This window comes from Xiphophorus couchianus, chromosome 9, assembly GCF_001444195.1.
Source record: "Xiphophorus couchianus chromosome 9, X_couchianus-1.0, whole genome shotgun sequence".
Classification (NCBI taxonomy): domain Eukaryota; kingdom Metazoa; phylum Chordata; class Actinopteri; order Cyprinodontiformes; family Poeciliidae; genus Xiphophorus; species Xiphophorus couchianus.
Window position 1 is genome coordinate 7,410,062 of NC_040236.1, and position 21,770 is coordinate 7,431,831.

Here is a 21,770-nt window from a genome sequence, read left to right on the forward strand (position 1 = left end):
TTTGGTTAAAAAGAATGAACAAAAACAGGAGAAATGCATGTTTAAACTGCTTTAAACTGAATTTGTTTACGATGTTTCTTTAAAATGACAACATTCAGAATATGTTTACAGTCTACATTAACGCCATCTTCTTCCTCGCCTCTGCTGAGTGTCACCCACCAGAGAAATTGATTTGCACCCCCTCATCCTCCCTCAGCCCCCCTTCCCACCAGTCACATGGAGGTTCGCGGTGACCCGTCGCTCCCTCGATATCTGTGGCAGTCTCTCTGCCGTGCGCCACATACACGGACATCAGGCATTAGATGCGCATTTCGCTTGTTTATAACTACGCTCTATCCTGTCTTGTTTTATTATTATTATTATTATTATTATTATTTATTTGTTTTTCTTCTTTTCGGAATACGCTGAAGTTGCAGTTAGACGATACCCTGTGTATTTTTAGTGAGACACGACGGCGATGAGAGGCTGGAAGCCGGTGGTGAGACCGAGCGGTGCCGGGCTGTGTGAGAACTGAAGCTCCTGCTTCGTCAAGCATGAAGTCCAGGCGAGATAAACTGAAGATCCCCTCTCTGACTTTGGAGTAAGTTCCGCTTTTTATTATTAGTATGGTTATATTTGTGGTGCAGCCGCTTAAGAGCTGTGAAACTGCGTTGTTCAAAAGTTACTGCAAGAGGGAAATGAAAGCGTTATGTTGTGTTCAATGTCAACAGACTTTTTAATTCGTCTGTTGACATTAAAAACAGACGAATTGAACTAAACTAACAAAAACAGTAAGATACAGGTGATAACGCATGTATGTGTGTATGTATGTTTATATTTATATATGTATATATCTATATGTATATATTTTTTTAAATAAATATGTATAAAATATACGTGCGGGTGTGTGGTATGCTCTGCAAAGAAGTTGTCTTACATTACAGTATAAGAAAAAAATACAGCTTTCTGTATTTCTAGACAGGTGGTCCACCAGCTTCAGATAGTGTGGCTCTAGGAGGCGCTATATCTAGATAGATAGATAGATAGATAGATAGATAGATAGATAGATAGATAGATAGATAGATAGATAGATAGATAGATAGATAGATAGATAGATAGATAGATAGATAGATTTTCACAAGGTTATGTAAAAGAAACTTTTTTTTAACCAAATACATATTAATTAGGGATGCAACAATGTGAAAATTTGGGATAGTATGGAAAATACCTATCAGTATCAATATCCAATGTAATTACTGTTATTGCCAATAAGAAAAGTATTTCTAGTCATCATTTTCTGTATTTAACTCGTGTTTGTCTGTGTGTAAATAATATGATCAGTGACAGGCATAGCACTGATTAGGTGGAAGTTGAACTGTGATCACATGACCAAAGAAATACCAACCGTCCCCTTCCAACAACTTGCCATCAAGATGGAAATGCATTTCAGTTGTTAATAACAGGTTAGTTTTATTCATCAGGCCATCATAGCCCTAAGCCTCCTGTTGAATGACTAAAAATACAAAATAAAGGTATTGAAGTGGCATAGTGAAAGTCCGGACTTAAGTCAAGACCTTACATGGTCCATTTACTCTGGATGAATTGGACAAATGTTCCTCAGCAAAAACGTCTTAAAAAGACTCATCATCCATTAGTGCAAACCCTGGATGCCAGTTGTTGCCACCACAACAACTGGCAAATGAATTTAGGGGGAAATTCATTTTTTCAACATAAGATTGTTTTGGTTTAAATAGTCTTTTCTCCCCATCTAAATGAAATCATCACATGAATACTGCTTTTAGGCTATTATTGTTTGATATTAACATTTGTGTGACTATCTGAAACATGTGGTGAAAGTACACTAACAAACAAAAGTTAAGAAAGTCTTTATGGTGAAAATGCTGTTTCATGGCACTAGCTAGCACAAGGTGAGCTGCAGGGGTGCGCCATGTTATTCTTCACTCTTTTTCTGTAATGTTATGTGTTTTATTATTTAAATATGGAAATCTAACCAAGTTTAAGTATCTTCTCTTTGTTTATGTCGCCATAAAGAAAAACAGCTTGCATTTCAATTCCATATTTTTAGTGAGAATCAAACAACTACTTTTTTAATGTGTTTAATTTTTGATGAGAAAATCCAATTGTCAAAACAAACACTGATGTCGTTTTTTGTTTTTTTTGCCACAGCTCAATTTTTAAAGTTGTATATATAAATTAAATTAAATTAGTCTAAGAAATCAAGGCCAAACGACTCCCTCCTCCTGTTTGTCTATTAATATTTAAACTTGAGGTGTAGAAGTCAAGCTGTCAGTTTTGAACAGGAGCCGTTAGCACCTCTCAAGATATGGAGATCAGGCCAAAAAAATTGCAACTCCTGACTGAATATTTTCCTAATATTATTTCTTTGAGATTTTCAGTTCAGCGATCTTCTCATCGCATTATTTTTGAATGAATCACACACTGCCCTCCCTTCCTCAGTACTTTGAGAAACTACGAGTTTTTAGACAACATGAAGAAAGACAGATATGTAATTTTCTTATTATCTTACGAACCTGTGATTTCCATTTTCATTAAATTATGTGAAAAGACTGCAGTTTTACGTCCACCCACCCTTCCTCCTAAGTGAATGCAGCCTTTCTTAAAGGGGGGAGGGAGTGAACGGGGCCCACAAAATGCTGATCCATAAGGCGTAGGAGCTACTTGCTCACATCCTTATTCTCTGATCCATCCATCTGCCTCCTGCATGAACCATCTCAGTTGAGCATGCGCTATTTTCATGTCATTTTCATTTTTAGGCACTCTGTAGCATCTGTTCCTGCGTAGAGCGGGGATTCAGAGGAGGAGTCACAGGTTTTTAAATACAGCTGAAGGAACGCATCTCCGAACCAAAACATCAGCATCAAACATGAACAGAAAGGCGTAAAACTTTTGCCTGTGCTTAACTGAGTATTTTCATATTAATTTTAGTAGAGTTCTTTTGTATGCAGGAATGTTTGCATAATAAGGTTTACATGAGAACAATAAGGCAGGAAAAAGCAAATAGCTGGAAACATCCCAAATCATAGTCCCATTGTGTAGTTGTAGCCCTTGTGTAGATCCAAGTAAAATTATAAATTCAGTGTTAATGCCACCATTGAGTCATTCTGAGACTCTCTACTCACTTCACACTTTGGACAGATGTATGTTAAAAGAGAAGACAAATGAAGGAAAATGCAGCACAAAAACACCTAAGGACGTTGTATCTGGAAATAATCATTGAGGGAATTACATGCCTGGTATTTGTTGTATGATTATGAGTTGAATTTGGAGAACGAGGACTCTTTGTACAAGGAGTTGTTTTTTTCACCCTCCTCCTGCATTACTATGACAACACGTTCATTAGTGCTGTGCTAGTCAATGCTGTACTTTGAGAAGCTTCTGCGGCACAGAGACAATAGTTGAGCCCGGAAGGCAGGGCTTACATCTGAGCAGATAAATTAATAGGAAATAGCCTCTTTGTCCGGTCAGCGTTACGATGTACACTTTAGGGTGGCTGAGCTGGCTGAGCTCGCATTTCTTTATGCAAAAATGGTGCATTGGGGCGTAAAGTTGAGGATTATGTAAATCTTACATCATAATGTATCTGCTTAAGTCTCATCAGACCCTAAGAAACTCTTTAATCCAATTAAATGTCAATTTCAGATTCTTAAAGATTTTTAATTTAAAAATCACACATTTTCAAGACACAAATTTGGATGGATGGATTAAATATTTTTTTGTTCTGATGAAGTTCTAATACTGAGATAAATGTTAGTTTATGAAATATTAGACGATAAAATTCCTTTTCTGGCTCACTGGCACATCCTTGATCCCTTTCTGCTGACATGAAATGATAAATCTGACAGATGAGGCATCCCAGCACCGTCACAAATGTTTGCGACTTGGTGAGAGTCCATCATTGAAGTGACAGGCACAAACCTCTAAACCTACAGGACAACACTCTGATGTCAGTAGATGACTTGCCAAACTCCTGACTCAGCTCTCTAATCCATCTCACCATGTCTTCCCTTGCAGTTTGTCCCCCACTTCTTGCCAGAGCCCGACTCTCCTGAGCCCATGCAGCCCCTGCAGTCCCTGCAGCCCCTTACAAACCTTACATCCATGGAGGTAAGACAGCTATGTGACACAAAAACTGTAATTATTCCAAAAGGTATTTAAGTTATGATCCAACCACACAGGACTTCTCATATTGACATTTTGACTGACAGAAAAGAAAATTGTTTAGCTCCAGTCCTCTAACAGTGTTGCATATGTATTATTTGTCTTGTTTGGAAAATATTTTTTATACATTCCTAGCCATTTTTAAAGGCTGTATGCAAGTTACTACACATTATACTAATGTTTATAGTTTTTGACATTAATTCCTGACGTGTGAAGCACTCATTACCGGTTGCTTGCAATTTTTAGAATTTACTTTGATTAATATTTCCTTTAGCTTTATAAAGATCTTCTCACATTTTTTGGATATTAGCTGTTTTTCTTTCATTTTTAGTTTTTACCTATTTTAAGAGAAATTTGTATTTGTTTTTTATTTTATTTAAACAGAAGACTAAACTCTGGTGTGACCCAGAGTTTTTACCATAAAAGACAATGTGGAATCAGATTTAAATTTGATACTTATGTCATTTACCAAAGTAGCCATGCACAAAGAAACAATTTGCTCCCAATTCTCTATTTGCATCTGTTAAAAGGCTGCAGTCTAGCATCCTCACGACGTGTGTAGCCGTACCCAAATGTGATGCTCCAGCTGCAATACAGCATGAAACAGAACCCTACAGAAAACAGTGAAGGAATATTAGCAAGATAATTTCAGTGTCACTACCTTCTGTGTCTTACCAGTTTCATAGCCACTGCAGGAACATGGCTCTGAATATTATCAGAGACCTCTGACCCTCACCATGAAGCTTCTTAGCTGTAAATCAGGGAAACAGAACTGCAACATGCAAAAGCAAAACTACCAGACTGCTACACAGATTCTTGCCAAAAGCTAGTGAAAATGTGCTTTGCATTACTGCTTTTATTCTGTATGTTTTATCTGATTTGTATGTTTTATTATCTGTTAATTGAATAATTTTTCACACTATTCTATGTCCAAAAAAACTGCTATCCTCTTTCAACGTATGTCATTTGGGATAAAACAAATAAAAAATGAAAAGAATAAAAAATCATGAGCATTAAGACAGTTTGACAGGAGCAAAATACAGTGGATGATAAACTGAAGAATTACAGTTCTGTGTAAGATCTTCACTTATTTTTTTTTCTTTCTAACCTCGCTTGCATGATTTCACTTGTGCACAATGGACTCCAACAAAAGACCACGGAAGCTCTTGAAAAAGCCTGGAGAGCTACTGATTAAAACAATCATCCAGTATCCATGGAAGCACTGCTAAAAGAAATTAGCTGAGATTTAAAAGTTCTGCGCAGTATTTCAAAAAAAAAAAAAATACAACTTGTCTTTGTTGCTCTGGCTTCATGATTACAACTTCATAATCAGCAAATAAGGATTGATGTTGCTGTGGATGCCTTCAGAAAATCTGTCATTGTTACCCTAAGGTAATTAATAAAGGAGCATTTCTAGTTGTTAAAAATGACAACTATAAGACATAAATGCAGGGACTGATGGGTGACATAGACCAGAACAGGCTGAAACTGACTCAGATGATGGAGTACTGGTAAAAACAAGAGCTGAATAAAGTGAGCTACTGCACCGAAAAGAAATAACTGGGTAAAAATGTCTGAGTTTTGTTTTCTTTTTTCCACCGTATATTGAGGTGCTCCTATTTCGACCTATCAGTTGTGCCTCTGTGGGTTGCTTGGTAACAGTGCAGGGTGCTGTGGAGGAAGGCAGCACCGCAAACAGGGACTGCTGCATCCAGCATGTTTCTGGATGTTTGAGCTGTGCTTGGCTGTCTCAGCACGCTCTGTACTTTAATGAATCTTATTCACTCAGTCGGGGGCTAAAAAGAAGAAGAAGAAGAAAAAACAGCTAATTTTATTTAAGCTGCGAAAATCTGTCACAGACGCACAGTAAGCTCCCTTTCAGACAGTCGTGCCACAGCATGGCAGGAGGTGTTTGTTCTTCATTCACACCGGTTTTACATTGGAGACAGCCCCCCTTCTTTAAACCCACCCATTGTTACTTCACAAATCCAGAAACATGTTCCTACTCTTGCATCAGAGTCTATCTTTGGATGTAAGTGATTTACTTCCTGACATCAGTCTTTGATTTTGGCACATCTTGTGCAGCAGCTTGGCTCAGCAATACTGATGCAAAAGAATGTCTCAAAGTAAATATGACAACAATCTGCCTCATATCTAGTGAAAGGGTTGAGATTCAGCAGATACGATGCTGTAAGCCATTACTGCACAAAGTGAATACATGGGATGGAGAAACTATCGGTAGAAAGGGGGAAATTATTTCACAATGTTTCCTTTCATACTTATGATACTACAATTATACCAGAGTTGGTTTCTGAACATTGAGTATAGCAACATTCAAAGTTATTTTAACATTCTGATGTTTTATTAAGCACAATTTGTTTTAAAATTAGGGTTATTTTTTTAAAATAGTTTCAAAATAAATAATAACCCTTACAAAATAACCAAACCCTTATTTAGTGTGGTAATATGTTGTACAAATCAAGACCAAAACCCAAACCTCATAATAAAGCTGGGAACAAAGAGTTAAAGTTTTCTGGGTCAGTTTTCATCTTTGAAAACTAGAAAAATCAGCTGTGAAATATTAATTATTTCAGTTATTATAACTGTTGACACAAAAGTACAAATTGATAGCAAACAGAGCTTTAAACAGCGGAACATACAAAGTACGAAGTTTGACTCCATCTTCCCTCTACCTGGCTCCTAATGGTATGATCCACCTTTTTCAGATGCTTTCAGGTTCTGTGGGACATTTAGCATTCCCTACTACAAAGGAAGCATACACTGCAAGTATTGACTACACTCTACCAGACGTTGCACAGTTTGCTCTGAATGATGTTTTAATATATTTTGCCTGGACTTATAAAGTGTTAAAATTTCTAAATATATGGGACACTACGTTGTGTGTCATTATTGATCAATTTAAAGATGAAATAAATATTGATACTTTTGACAAACAAAGCCAAACAAGACTTTATTCAACAGAAATACAGCCCTTCATAAAACTGCTTTTTCGCTTTTTATAGACAAGATAACAGTGATTTAATTAGTTTTATCACAACAGTCAATTGGGCTGCACAGTGGCGCAGTTGGTAGCACTGTTGCCTTGCAGCAAGAAGGTCCTGGGTTCGATTCCCGGCCGGGGTCTTTCTGCATGGAGTTTGCATGTTCTCCCTGTGCATGCGTGGGTTCTCTCCGGGTACTCCGGCTTCCTCCCACAGTCCAAAAACATGACTGTCAGGTCAATTGGTTTCTCTAAATTCTCCCTAGGTGTGAGTGTGTGTGTGAATGGTTGTTTGTCCTGTATGTCTCTGTGTTGCCCTGCGACAGACTGGCGACCTGTCCGGGGTGTACCCCGCCTCTCGCCCGGAATGTAGCTGGAGATAGGCACCAGCAACCCTCCCGACCCCATTAGGGACAAGGGTGAACGGAAAATGGATGGATGGATGGACAACAGTCAATTTCTGCACATTAGCTGGATACATTTTTTTACTTATTGTATTTCATCAGATTTTTGTAAATATTTACCATCTATTTGTTCAATAATTTTCTATATCCTTTTAATCCTTGAAGGTTGCAGTGGGTGCTTGTAACCCCTGTATGTTACCACAGAGCAAAGAGGACATACTCACTACTAATTTAAAGTGTCCTTAAGGCAAAACCCCTAACAACATCATACCAACAATCAGTTTCTGCAAAACTAATATACAGAAGCTGTATATTAGTTTCTGTTTATTATAACAAGCTGCTTTGGGATGCTTCTTCTCTTTTTGTAAGATGAATTTCAATATAATTTTGCTTAAATATATATATATTAAAACAAAATATATGCTATTAGTGGATGTAAGTTTTAAAGTGTATCTTTGTGATTTGCACATTTCCTTTTTATATTTTGAAACTATGAAGGTGAAAGTGCTATGGAAGACAGATATCTAGTTTTTAAATGATTCAGTCATAACTACTTAACTACCAAAGAGAGAAGCTCTTAAATGCTTTAAAGATTTTTATTTATTAGAAATGTGAGGGCTTATTAATCAACATGACCACTTCAGTCCATAATGTAAATGCACCCAATTCAGCTATTTTCCATTTTCATTTTCTGTATATCAATGGTTTAAAGTAAGATTAAAACATCAAATCATCTGACTGATGATTTACAAAATTATGAATAAAAAACATTATGCAAGAAATTATTGATATGCAATATGCAGCAATTAGTCTACATGTATTTTACAGTCACTGTATTATGGCTGTAGACAACAGCAAGTGTAAGATATAATGTTCTTTCTCGTTAATAAGAAATTTATGAAATAATATTTATATATTATATTATTATTAATAAAGAATATTTTTATTTAAACTACATTCGTACTAACTGAGTCAGGTCCTATGGTACAGTGCTCAAATATTGTCTAGGCATAAAAGCCATTTTAATGTCGACTAAACTGTCTTAATGTAAGCTACATTGTACACAATTTGTTCAAACTGAATACATAGTAAAATATTTACCAGCAGTGTGTAACCGAGATTCCCGAGCAGCACCTGAACGCATCAACAGTCTCCAGCTTCCTCACACGGACGCACACGCAGCTAGCGGCTGCTCTGCCAAAAACTATTGTGTGTACCATTGTTGTTGTTGTCGTCAGACGGTCTTACACACACTTGACCACCTGCCATGGAGTGGGCTTTCCGGACTGAGGGCTGCTGTGGGACAGCGGACCGGAGGATGTGAAGGACAGCAGTTCCGCAGACATTGGGACGGAACAGCACGCGGCAGACAGAATGAATACAAAAGAAACCCCGGAGAAGAAAATACGATGGTGGGGACAGCAGCAGCAGTAGCGGCGGGAGGAGGAGGGGAAGAAGCGGCTTTCACGTCCACCAGAGCTGCAGTTTTGTAAAAGAAAAAAAAAATCCCTCGTTAAGTTGGAGACGGGGTTATTTCGCTGGGAAAATCTTTCAGGATGTCGGATCCGAGTCACTGTTCTGCGGTTCCGAGCCAGAACAAATCCCGTTTTGTTCCCGTCTCGCTGCTGAAACGATCCAAAAGGTACTTTTATAAGGAGTCCGAATATGGTGACAAAAACTGTTTTTAAACGCTTAAACGTAACCCTTTGTTGATTTAAATGTGAGTGATGTTTGCAGCTGCTCTTGGCGCAGGCTAACACACATTTTCTATTTGGGTGTTAACACGAGCCACAGCACGCTGGTTTAATAATAATAAAAAACATCGTTAATCCTTAATGAACATCAGCATTTTCCAGCAGGTCTGAGTGTTTCTCTGACTGTGGCTGAACAAAAGGAGCAGTTTGCAGGCTTAAGGAAACAGATAGACTGTGTGGGTTACCATGAAACTTGGTCATCTCTGGTAACAAGGTGTCTGATTTCCACAGTTCTGATGTCATGTTTACTTGTAAACTTCCTGAATCAGGGTGTCACACAGGATCCGTTGCAGGTCTCTGCATTATTTTTCGTCCTGCTTTTTCCTTCTGAGCTGAATTGGTTGAAATGTAAAGAGGCACAAATGTTTTAAAAATTACAGTAATGCCAACATTTATTTTAACAAATCAACAATATTGCGATAGTGCCATTGGTTTTAACTAACTGGTAAGTTGTAAAATAATTTTAAAAAAAACCTAATCAAATTTTTTTTAAAATAGAGCCTAGAAAATAATCTTTTTCATAGTTTCTCATGAAATTACCAGATGATTATAGATTTACCAAATCGCAAGAAATAAAATGTCAATTTCCTCCTAACACAACAGTAATTTAAACTATTTCCAGTTATTAAATAAAAATTATGCACTTGTTGATGTGTAAAAAATCTGATCAATGTTGCTTTGATGTATAAATGGTGCTAATATTGTAATTCCTTAGTTTTTTTCTTGGATTCAGAACCAACAATATGGCAGAACCTCCATCAGAGAAAATTGGATATCAGAATCAGCCGTGGATAAGCCTGATCAGTGCATTTTCTCCTTCTATTTAATGATTATTTTAAATCTGGTCAGGGGTCTATTTATTTGTCTGATTATTGAATAATAATGTGATTTTTTTTTAATTGTGGTCTGAGTTTATTTTCTATTATTGCTTCTCCGGTCGGATGCTTACAAAGAAAAAAAGTACACACATGTTTCCACGGCTCCAGACATCTGTCATTCTAGCTGGGCCTGCTGTTGCTGTTGATGCACACACAGCCCTCTCCCCCTGCAGCCTTGATCTTGTTGACAGTTGGTTTCCTGTTTTTTTATGTTTTGGCTCTCAACTGTTTTTCCCTCTTCATCTGATATGACCATGCTGTTTTGTCCTGCATTTGCCTGTAGCTTTGTAGTTGTAGTTGTATAATCTTCCTCATGGCAGAGCAGCTCTGAAGGCGGAAATAATCTCACAAGTTAAGGTAAATCTCAGAGGGCAAAGATGAAGAGATTTCAGCTCCATGCGCTAAGTATGATAAGTCTCATCTGTATTAGACTATAAAGTGTATCTATTTTTGGTAACTAAGATCTGTAGCTGTCCCAGTTGTCCCTGCATTGTTTTTAAATCTTTGCATCTTTGAAATGAAATGGATTCTTTTAAGACATCCCTTAGCTGTGATGATGTATGCATGCATACTTCAGTTAGTTCATAATTGATGTGTACATGCATTAACTATTTGATACCAGTGGTTAGACTTCAGCTGTCTGATGTATAAACTTGATTGTATTATTGTTACTGTGGAGTGCACTAATACAATGTTTGAGTGGATTAGGTACTGTCATAGTACCGGTACTCATATAATCATGCACTGCTGTAGAAGTTAGTCGCATAATCAATTTGGTTTGAAACTGAGAGCACTAAAAGAAAAAGAGAAACATATTTTTCAGTAGGTTGTTTCTGGTAGAGGACGTGAGTTATAAGAATAAGAATCTTTGGAGTTACAGATTAGAGGAATATCAGAAGTGAGGGGTGTGGCCAAGAATTAGAAAATGTCGATGCTCAAAGTGTAGAGATTGCTTCCTGTGAGATTCACCTCTGGTTTTCATCAAGTGGGAGATGATCCAACTTTGAGGAATTATTTTCATGCAGATTTAATTTGCATTGCACTTGAAATACATTCTTCCAGAAAATATAGCTTCCAAACTGTCCTTTGTGATTGCAAACAGTGATCTTGTGATGACACTTGTAATTTGATATTTTTTACATTGCTAACACTCACTTACACTCATCAGTCAAATTTTCCTCCTTGTCCTTTGGGCTCATTAATAAACTAAGAATGTGGTTTTAGTGATTACAATGATATATCTTGTATTAGTTATAGTTCTAGGCTTTTAAAATTAAATAGGAATTAAAATAATGTCTGTTAGCATTCCAGTAAAAACTAAGAAAAACAGATGGATGTAAAATGTAACAACTGATGCTAAGTAAATTAGCTTAACCGGATATTTTTGGTCTTCAGAAAGATACCGTCTGTCTGTTTGGCTAGTCACCAGTTTTAAAAACTCCCTGGTCAACTGTTTTAGTACACAACGGACAGGTCAGAGGCTTTTTGCCAGGATCAATGAGACAAATGTCTGTTCTTCAGCCTTCACTCAGCACATAAAACAAATCTAAACTTCTTCCAAACCTTCACAATAAAAGCCTTAAACATGCTGTGATCTGAATTCAAAGTAGGACATTTTAAAGGTTCTTAAATCATCTTACTAAGTGGACTGTCAACATACAGAAATCTTTTGGTGATGGAATTATGAAGAAATTTTTTAACTACCGAACTAGTAATAATAAAAATAATGTAAACATTCTAACCATACGTTGCTTTCATAACTCAAGATGTCCGCCTTATCTGTGGGGTGGCGTTGTTTACATTTTAAATCAAATTTCATTATTTTGAGTTTCGCTGAACAGCTGAGGATAAGTCTTAAGTATGAAAACATATTTGTTAAATGTCAAATATGCTTGATACAAGTTGAGAAAATTTCACAAACTGATTCAAATCTTAAAAAAAAAAAAAAATGTTTTAACAGCTATATTTTATGTCTGGAAATTGTGATTGCACACATCCACCTCTGCTAATAACCTATATTTATTTTGAAGGCAATAGTATATCAGGTTTAAACAGCACCATGTGTGGTCAATTACTACTGGAGGTATATTGGAATTGGTGCAAACATATCAGAAATGTATCATTACCACATACAACAAAGTATTGCCTGGAGTCTAATAAGTTGAACTTTTTTTATGCATTCAGGCTCATAATGCCTGTAATGTATTTGGTAACGGTTATTGTTTAATACTGTAGAAAAAAGTTTTAGGAAGTAAGCAGATGCTCAAGTTATTAAGAAACTACAACTAACTTTCTTTTATTTTTTGTTGTTGCCAAACCAGCAGATGATGGTCAGAAGAAACATTTTTCTAAGATTTATTGTTGATATGGATATTGATATCAGATTTTATTTTATTTTTTTAATAGTTGCTGGACTGACTACTCATTATTGGTAGTCTATGTTTGCTATGAACCTAAAGGAGAAGATTATCTATTTTTGCAATGTACCATGCGTCGCATGTTTTCCTTACATGGTGCCTTCTTATTTAGATTTAAGGCTAAGAGGAATACTGATGTCATCTTGTAGTCTCTAGTCGTTGTCTCTCTGTGACTACATTTCTGAAATATGTAAACACATAACATGTCTGCTGCTTCAACTGTGGATTGTATAGATTTTGTGAGGCTTTTCTTTAGTCTTTTTTCACATTTTCAAGCTGTCAAACATACAGTAGTTTTATTGATCAAACAGAAAAAATTGTTTGTTATTCTCCATTATATCTCATTTGCTTATTATATGTCTGAGTGACTTGAGATAAACTCAAATTCAAATGGTGGTTTTTATACTTAAAAACCATATTGTATGAAAGACACAACCGTACTGTACAGTACGGTTTACACACAAACAGGTATGTTTTTGTGTCATTCAGTTCTCCACAACAGTCGGTGCTTAGAGGATAATAGTCTACTACTTTAGAGGTCAAGTGTCTTTTAATCTGCCAACTGATGCTGTCTCAGACCTTTTATGTCTACAAGCTGCTGCTCTGCAAACACACACACAGTCTGACTCCTGTACATAAAGAGAACCTGAAACACTGCATTTAGTCAAATGCATGATTGTAGATTAATACAGCCAGGGCCACTGCAATTATGCTCGGTTTCAGTGAATACACTGGGGTTGTTTCTCTCCTGACTGATATTATCTTGGGTGGGGATTCAAATAAAAGACTTCAATTGTCATTGTAAGAAAATAAAACCCAGTTATCAGCTCTCTGAGAGTAAGATGAGAAACCCTTGCTTTGCAAATGCAGGGACCAAAGGGATAAATAAAATGATTTCATTTGCATAGATTACCAGTCATTCCTGCTTTAAATTGATTCGGCTTACTTTATTTTTCCAGTCCTCATGCTACTTACCATCTGCATTTGAGAGCTGCAATTAATCAGGTGGTTAGACTTGATTTCTTCCATTCTTCTATTCCCTGTTCAGCCTCTGTTGCTCAGTATGCAAACTCACACAGAATCATTTTCATGTAAATTGTTTGGAGAGATGCAGATAAGTGACGTGTGTTGACTGTGTCTTTCTCCGTTTGTGCTTCAGCTGTCGCAGCAGCAACAGGAAGAGTCTCGGTGTCGGGACGCCCTCACCCACGCTGTCACGGCCTCTTTCCCCACTCTCACTCCACACAGGTAGTAATTGTTTTGATGACAGTTCCTTTCTGTCCCAAAGCTTAAGCCATGACAAGTATTAATCCTGGTTGAAAACCTTTGAAAGCTGGTTCTTGTGATCAACTTTAAATTCAAGTGCCACAGTAATTTGCAAATGTAACTAGTTTGATTACAGTTAACAAAAGTTTTTAAAAGAATCATCCCACAAGCCACCTCCATTAGGAAATCTACTGGCGAAACATTGGAGGACAATTTCTGCCAAGCACTTGTGACCGAATTTTCTCTTCAACTAAATTTGGCATAACATAAACCTAAATTAGTCATTCAGATTATGAAATAATACAAGTGCAATCACACAAGAAAAACCATGTAAAATAGGGAAACATAGTTAGTCATTTGCATGGAGTTGTGTAGTGCTAATACAGTGGATTTAAATGAGGCGGGGCAAGTTGACAATAATGAACCACAACTTTTAAGCTTGTTCAAGACAATGTCATGCGTCACAGAGCTGGAACAATTCCAGATGAGGAAACAATCTTTAGAGCAAGAAATTGAGGAGAGGTTTAAAACTGGAATCCCTAACATGCTGGTGTTTGTCGTATGTTTCAGCATGACCAGTTATTTTATTTTGGAGCATAAAATAACTCTTCATTTACAAAGCGCCAAATGTAAACATAAAGTACTGTGCAGAACTTCAAACCAGCAGTTAGTCCTGAAAAACAAATTTTCTAGTCATTCTGAAAGTGGTCGTCATCAAAATGTTTGTAATACTTTGTAGACTTTATTAGAGCAATTACCAGATGAATGTTTGCTTTGATTTTTAATCCCTTAATTGTCACCCGCAAAAAACGTACAAGTCAACGGATCCATGAAGACGCCTGTGTCGTTATGACAGTTAAGGCGTTATTAAAACATGAATTGTTTAAGCACAAATAGAGAAAATAAACGTCATTGTTATTCATATTCAGAAGAAAACATGCCCAAAATCCCTCAAATATACCAACAGCAAAAATAGTATTTTGTAAACCTTAAGCAAAAACATCATGGATCCTGGAGAAGTGCTGCAACAAATCACTTACAAAAGACAAAGAAATCTGGCTTTTTGCAAGCAAGAATATAAAGAAGTGAGGGATGACTCAACTGTTTGCTCAGTTTCACATTTCTAAATATTTGGGTGTTATCTTCCTGGTTTTTCAAACAGCGATGCACACTGTGCACAACCCTTTAACACTATCAGTCAGCTGCACTCTATGAAAACAGTTTTGCTCAAGAGCTCTTCATAGCGGCGATATGCAGATGCGTTCCCTTTTGAACTCAATCATGCTAAGGATTATCTAATCACAGAATAAAATCAAGCCCTAATTGGGCACTCTACAGGCTGGATGTAAACAAACAGTCTCTAGTTTACCCACATCCCCAGATTCCAGCAAAACAATGCAGACTGAGGATTTTCCCCTGGTTCAACTGTTTGCAGATCGGTGGCGTAATGTTTTGAAAAGTAATGCCAAGCTCTAATGTTGGATCTTCGGCATCGTTGACTTATGTTACCCTTTTTAAAGGTTCCAGACATGACGTCACTATTTTTGAGACATTGCCCATTGCAAATAGAACCAACACAGTTTGCTTGTGCTATTGTCATGTGTCTGTTTTTACAGCTGTGAATTGTTCTGCTAATGACTTTGAGTTTCCTTGTTTAGCTGTGAGCAGCCCTCTAGACAGCCCTCGAAATGTGTCGACCAGTGCCTGCCTCAACTTTCCATTTGCCCGAAGGTATGCCAACCATAACTGTGAAGCTTGTTCTTCCTGTTGGGCTATGTCTTTGTTTGGTTGCTTTGATAGTTCTTTATTAATGTAGTTGCTTTTAATACACCTGTATTTAGCATTCTTTGTTGTTTGATATAAATTGTATTTCTCTTTATCATTTATTACACACATTACTGAAGCCTGATATTTACCGACATACCTTTTTTCTCACTGTCTGAGATCAAATCAAGCTAAACCTTTCATGTTTTGGATCAGTTAGGTTCACACAAAATTATTTCTATTTATTTATGTAATGTATATTTTGTGCAGTGCACCAGTCTTTCCTGCACAAATCCCCCCCTGCAAAATGATGCATCCACCCCCGTACGTCTCAGTTGAGATGCTGCTCCCAGACTTGAAAGTTTCCCCCGTTTCCCTCCATATCTAACACTTACATTTTAATGTCATCAAGACAGGTTTTGAGAAATGATTGGTCTTCCCACAGCTATATTTTCACAATACAGGTATACATGAACAAGAGCAAATAAAATGAAATGGATATGGACAAGGATAGACAAATGTCTCTTTGTCACTTTTTCATCTGGGTGGTGAAAACATCCATCACTGAAATCAAATGGAAAACAAGTTCAATAAGTGTTGTGGGTCTCTTTATACAGTCTTTGCAAGCATCTTGTTTCAATTTACTTTGTAGTTTGCAGTTTTTGAACTGTAATATGTTTCTTTGCAAGTGATCACCAAGATGAACTAAAAGTAGGTAAATGTTTTTGTAGCTTTTTGTAACTTGACAGTCAAAATTAACTAAACACTTATACAAAAGGTAAAAAAAAAAATTTAAATGTTATTCTTGATATTGCTCTAGAGGGGCTTCCAGGGAACCCCTCTAGAGCAAGAGGACAGAAGAAGAGGAAAGGAAGGAGCAGCAGCAGTACGGTGATGGAGGCTGACTCAGTCTAGAGCACTCACACCTTCCCTTCCCCTCCTCCACTGCCAGGTCTTCTTACAGCTGACTCCCCCTCAGCAGGAGGCAAGCAAACATACCGAGGCTACCCCCTGAAGCCCACTCGCACATCATTCAATCAGGTTCCCTTGGCAACACGCTTGTCTTGCTGCAAGCGTGCGAGCCCTTCGAGTAAGGCTGCATCTCGGAGAAACTCAAGAACAGTCATTAAAAACTGATGAGAGGTTTAGGTGCTTCCCCTCTGCTTGGAGACATTTTTTGCTGATTTAAGTGAAAATCTTACAAGAGATGAAAGCTAATGGATGAATATTTAATTTTAAACATTTTACCCTTAGAAATATTATATAATGACTTGGGAGATTTCAGTCTACACAAGTATTTCAGTAAGTAACTATAATAAAACAGACATAATTCTATTTTTTAAGGTATCACAAGTGTGTGCAAACACATATAAATGTGTCTGTTCTTATGCTTTATAGGTGTTGTTTAGTGCGCTTTTCACCTCTGCGATGCCATGCTTTCATTCTTTTTTTAAAAACCCATTTATAGAAACTGCAAACTTGCACAGCTCAAGACTTCCGTGTTTTCTGTTACGTAAAAAAAATAGTCTGAAATTAATTTCTGTGCCATCTAACTCTTTGTATCTGGACAAATGAAAACTGGCAAGGAAGGCAGTGTTGTCAGTACTAATCCCTCAGCTGAATGCCAGAGGTCACAGGATCGCTTGTGCAAGAATCCTGAAACTCACAGATTCTCTGTCTTTGCTTTTCTCTTCCCCCCTTGCTGTCCTGATCTCAGTCATTTGGCTCGTGCTGAAAGGTAGCTTCTTTTTGAATTCTTCACTTCTTACTCCACGTCTTTTCTGTTTGTTTTTCACAAAATGTTCCTTCTGACATAAAGCTTAAATTTCTAAACCATTCTAAGCCTCAGGCCAGATAAGACAGGGATGCTGTAAATAAAAAAATAAGAAGAAGCATTCTTTGTGAATATGAGCAATAATTTTATGCTCTTATAGTAACAGGATTGCCTCTCATATAAGGACCCTTATATCTAACTAAGTAATGTGTTTGCTGCCAGGCTTATATAACACGCTTCTGCTTGTGTGTCTCAGAGCTGAGGGCAGACGATGGTCTCTGGCTTCCCTCCCTTCATCCGGCTATGGAACCAATCCACCGAGCTCCACCGTCTCGGTAAGTGACCCCCATAAACACGACAACATCCTTGCTGCTTGACACAAGGCAGCCAAAACATTTTTCACACTTCTGTCAGCCCAAGTAGCACATTTCGTTTGTGCAATAAGGGCCAGAAAATGCCGAGCCCAAGATGACAAACTGCTAATTGTTTATCTGCGTCGTCTGCTTCAATGAGTCACTCTCGCAGTCTTTGAAACTCTACATCAGAAGGAGAACACGCAGTCTGGATGCTAATAAGGGGGAAAATAAAAGAGTCTGTGTCAAAAGATAATATTTCTGATGGCTTTTCATGAAAACCTTTTATATTTGGGACAATACCACTGTGCAGAAGTTTTTTTGCTGAAAGGAGAATTTTGAAAAAAAAAGTCTGGTGATGGTGGAAACTTTTGGATGGCAAGTTTGATGAGAGGAGGGTCTGTAATCAGAGTAGTTGTGTTGTATTTAAATGAGGTAGTTAATTAGTCAGGGTCAGACAGTGTAGACCCAAAGCTCAATGAGGACCAGTGATCTCTTCAAAGGTCTTCATTGGCCTTAATATTTATAAAAGAAGTGGTTTGGTTGCTTTCATTATTGTTTAACGTCCTTCCAAAATTAACTGAAGAGTTTAATTTCCTGTCTGTCTTAATCCCAGCTTCATACAAACACTTCAGTACTTACTCCTCGTTTTTTGAGTTCAAGACCCATCAGAAAACCTCCACAGACACCCTGAGTTGGAGACAGAGGGAAGGAAGTCCAACTTGTCAGATCATGTCTGTGGTTTTCTGGATTAATAGCTCATCCCTCTTTCTCAAAATCATGACCCTGATGATTCTGGATCCAAAAAAGACCCTGATGATCCTTTTTGTTAACCTTAAAAGGCAGGGCTAACAAGTAACATTAGCTTCTAAGACGAAAAGGAAACATGATTTGATGAATTTGTGATGTTGACACTGTCAAATTTCTGCACAAAGAACTTGTCGAAATAGTTCGGCTTGAATCATAATTGGCCTCTTTGCAACATGACTCATTCGGTTTGAAACAGTTTTCCTTTGTATTAGTGCCGATATAAACTGCTATGAGTTGCTTCCCGAATATGTTTTTCCATTGCCATTCCCTAGCTTTTTTGCTGAGTTGAAGCCTCTTCTTTTATTTGAATAATTTTTGTTTTAGAAGTTTTTCACGGTTGCTTCTCGCTTCAGCGCTTTAATAGCCTGACAAAAACAAAATGTGAAAGTAAAAAGTAAGCAAAAGGGTTAAGATTAGTAGAATATAATTAATGATCTAATTTTGTCTGTGTGTAGTCATCCTCATCCTCCCAGGAGCGTCTTCATCAGCTTCCTTACCAGCCGACCCAAGATGAGCTTCACTTCCTTTTCAAGCACTTCCGGAGCACAGACAGCATTACTGACGAGGACGGACGGCCCTCACCGGTCATACGACCTCGGTCAAGGAGCCTCAGGTAGATAATCCTAAAAGATATGTGCTTACTGTCTGTATTTGTTAGGGGCTATCCAATAAATCAGCCCCCATTTCCTTAATTTTGAGAGATCTGTGATCAGCTGACACTTGCACAAGAAACCAATTTCATAAGCCACTGTACCCTATTCCTCTTCCAGGTCATGTCTGCACATGTGAGGTTATCAACAGTCATTCCACTGATGCCAAATTAGAGTCTTTGTAGCTATTATTAGCAACTTTTTCAGAAAAAAATCAAAATCGCTCAAAATCTAAATGAGCATATCAGGCTTTTTAAAGATTGGTAATCGGCCAGAAAACTGCAATCAGTGCACCAATAGTATTGGTACTTACAGAAACAATAAAATAAGTAATAGCAATGTGACCTCACTTCCTGGCTTAAAACATTTTTTGATGTTTAGAATTTCTATGGAATAAATAAATGACAGAATAATATATTTTTTTATCCATCATATTTTTGCAAGATCCATGTTTTAAACCTGGCAACAATCTGTAGTGAATCTTTGTGTTTATACTTTTAGAAATCTCTTTAAAAGGACTGAGGATTCAGGAAATTAGTTTGGAAAATCTGGAAATATGACAATAGAAAATGTTTAACAACCCTCAATGTATATTTTGAAGAGAACATTTTAGCTGCTCATTTTTCTAGATGGAAAATAAAAAGTGCAACAAAAGACTTTGCATACTTTAATTACTTTTGGTTAATTTTGAGTTGCATAAGTGTTCATTTGTTGCACCGCTATGTGTGAACCCTCCTTATGATCTCTTTTGTGCAGATGAAGATATTGGATTGATATTTTATGCAGATTAAAAACAGTAATCCCTCTAACGGGATTAACTCGCGTTTGTTATGCAAGAAAATATTATGGATTAATTTCAGGCAGAGATTGCAGGTTTTCAACTAGCTCTCAGACTACCAGATGTCATAATGACCTGGACAAACGCAGCTTTTAGCGCCTCTTCTCACCTCCTAATGTCGACACGTTCCTGTTGGTAGGCAGGCAGGTGGAGGTCTGACTGCAGGCCAGTGTGATCTTGACAACTTTTGTCTGTTGGCTCTGCTCTGTGCTGTTTGTGTGCTGCCTGAGTGCTCCATGTTCTGGCACCATGGTGTGCAGTACGTGGGCGTGCTAGCTAACAGAGCGCCTCCGGGATGAAGCTCCTGAACTGTAATCGAGGGTGGGTTGGTTTTCGGGAAAAGAGAAGTGATTGGAGGTCTTGATCTGAGAGATGCAGCAGTGTGTGTTCGGCAGCAGCCATCCAGAGCAACAGAGCTGTCTTTTCATGATAAAAAAAAAATAAAGGAATGGCTTGGGGAGACTGTTTGCATGTGATAGATTTTCCCTCCATCTGTTCTGTTTGAAGCTGCATCAAGCAAGTATTTGCAGTTCAAATACTCTTATCTCATTGGCTTAAATGCTGAAGTGGTGTTGCAGTACATGACTAATTGATTGGTGTTGATGACTCACTGAGTTTGGCTGAGAGAAGCCTCCGCTGCTGGTAAAGATATGTTTTATATAGAAACATTCAAGCCTGACAGCAAAATCCACCATAAGTGCAGCTTTTCCAGCTTAGGTGCTGTCAAATTAAAATTCTGGCTTCACTTCCAACAGAATGAAATCATATGCTCCTTGAAGTTGACCTAGAAAACCCTGTCCGTCACAACCATAATGAGTTTATGTGCCTTTGTTTAGATGCTGTGAAGTTAGCAGACTGCTTCTATGTCTAGAAAAAGTAATGGTCTGAGTGCTATGTACAGTTGAAACCAGGTTCACTTTTAAAAAAACATAACCTTTCTCTTCTGACTATACATCTCGTGTCACATGTCATTTAAATTCATCAAAATTATTTGCATTCCCTAAATGCTCGGGTAATGACATAAAATGATAATACTTATTGTTGTTTGTGCAGATTATTAGAAATTACTTTCACTTTAACAATGTGGGAAATCCCAGATGATGATGTCATGGTTTTTAGATTTACAATTACCGTTAATCCATTACCTTTAATTTAACGGAGCCACACCTTTTACAGTACTTCCTTGAGTGACTTCATGAAAAAAAATCTAATGAAAATCAGCCACGATATTAGGAAGAGAACAGAAACAGCATAGGAGTGTTCAGGATCATACAGGGCTGGGCAATAAATCAATAACAATATATGTCGCGATATAATATATGATCAGTATTAATAAAAAATGCATCTGAATGAATCTTAAGTAATTTCACTGAACTCTGATCTTGAACTCTGGGGCAATGGAAAGGTTTTAACCTTTCCATTGCCAGTTAAGCAAGGTTGGTGGCATCAACTAACTCACTCTCCCATTGGTAAACTAGCAACAACCTGTTGCACAGCAGTTTCAGGTTTTGCCACTGTGCCTCATAACCACTTGAAAATAAAAAACAATACCGTGGGGAAGATGAGTACAACAGTTTAAGAGGAAACTGTGGATAAAACACGGAACATCACGTGACCAGTTGCCAGTATTTCAATTTTGTAAAACAAAACACTAATCAATACTTATTGACATTGACTGATAT

General features: G+C 37.4%; 1 protein-coding gene across 3 annotated transcripts in view; it reads left to right on the plus strand.

Moving 5' to 3' along the window:
* Positions 1-253: 253 nt before the first annotated feature.
* The window catches only part of mast3b (microtubule associated serine/threonine kinase 3b), a 37,197-nt gene continuing 15,680 nt past the window's right edge, over positions 254-21,770 (plus strand). The window contains exons 1-7 of one of the 3 annotated variants that reach the window (XM_028027829.1): positions 254-580; positions 4,033-4,125; positions 13,793-13,881; positions 15,558-15,630; positions 17,381-17,401; positions 17,694-17,772; positions 19,056-19,213. In XM_028027829.1, coding sequence (XP_027883630.1) covers positions 534-580; positions 4,033-4,125; positions 13,793-13,881; positions 15,558-15,630; positions 17,381-17,401; positions 17,694-17,772; positions 19,056-19,213 — 560 coding nt within the window. In that variant the 5' untranslated portion in view covers positions 254-533. Of the gene's footprint in view, positions 581-4,032; positions 4,126-8,716; positions 9,227-13,792; positions 13,882-15,557; positions 15,631-17,380; positions 17,402-17,693; positions 17,773-19,055; positions 19,214-21,770 lie in introns of those variants that run through there. The other 2 variants (XM_028027830.1, XM_028027831.1) reach the window with 2 other exon arrangements.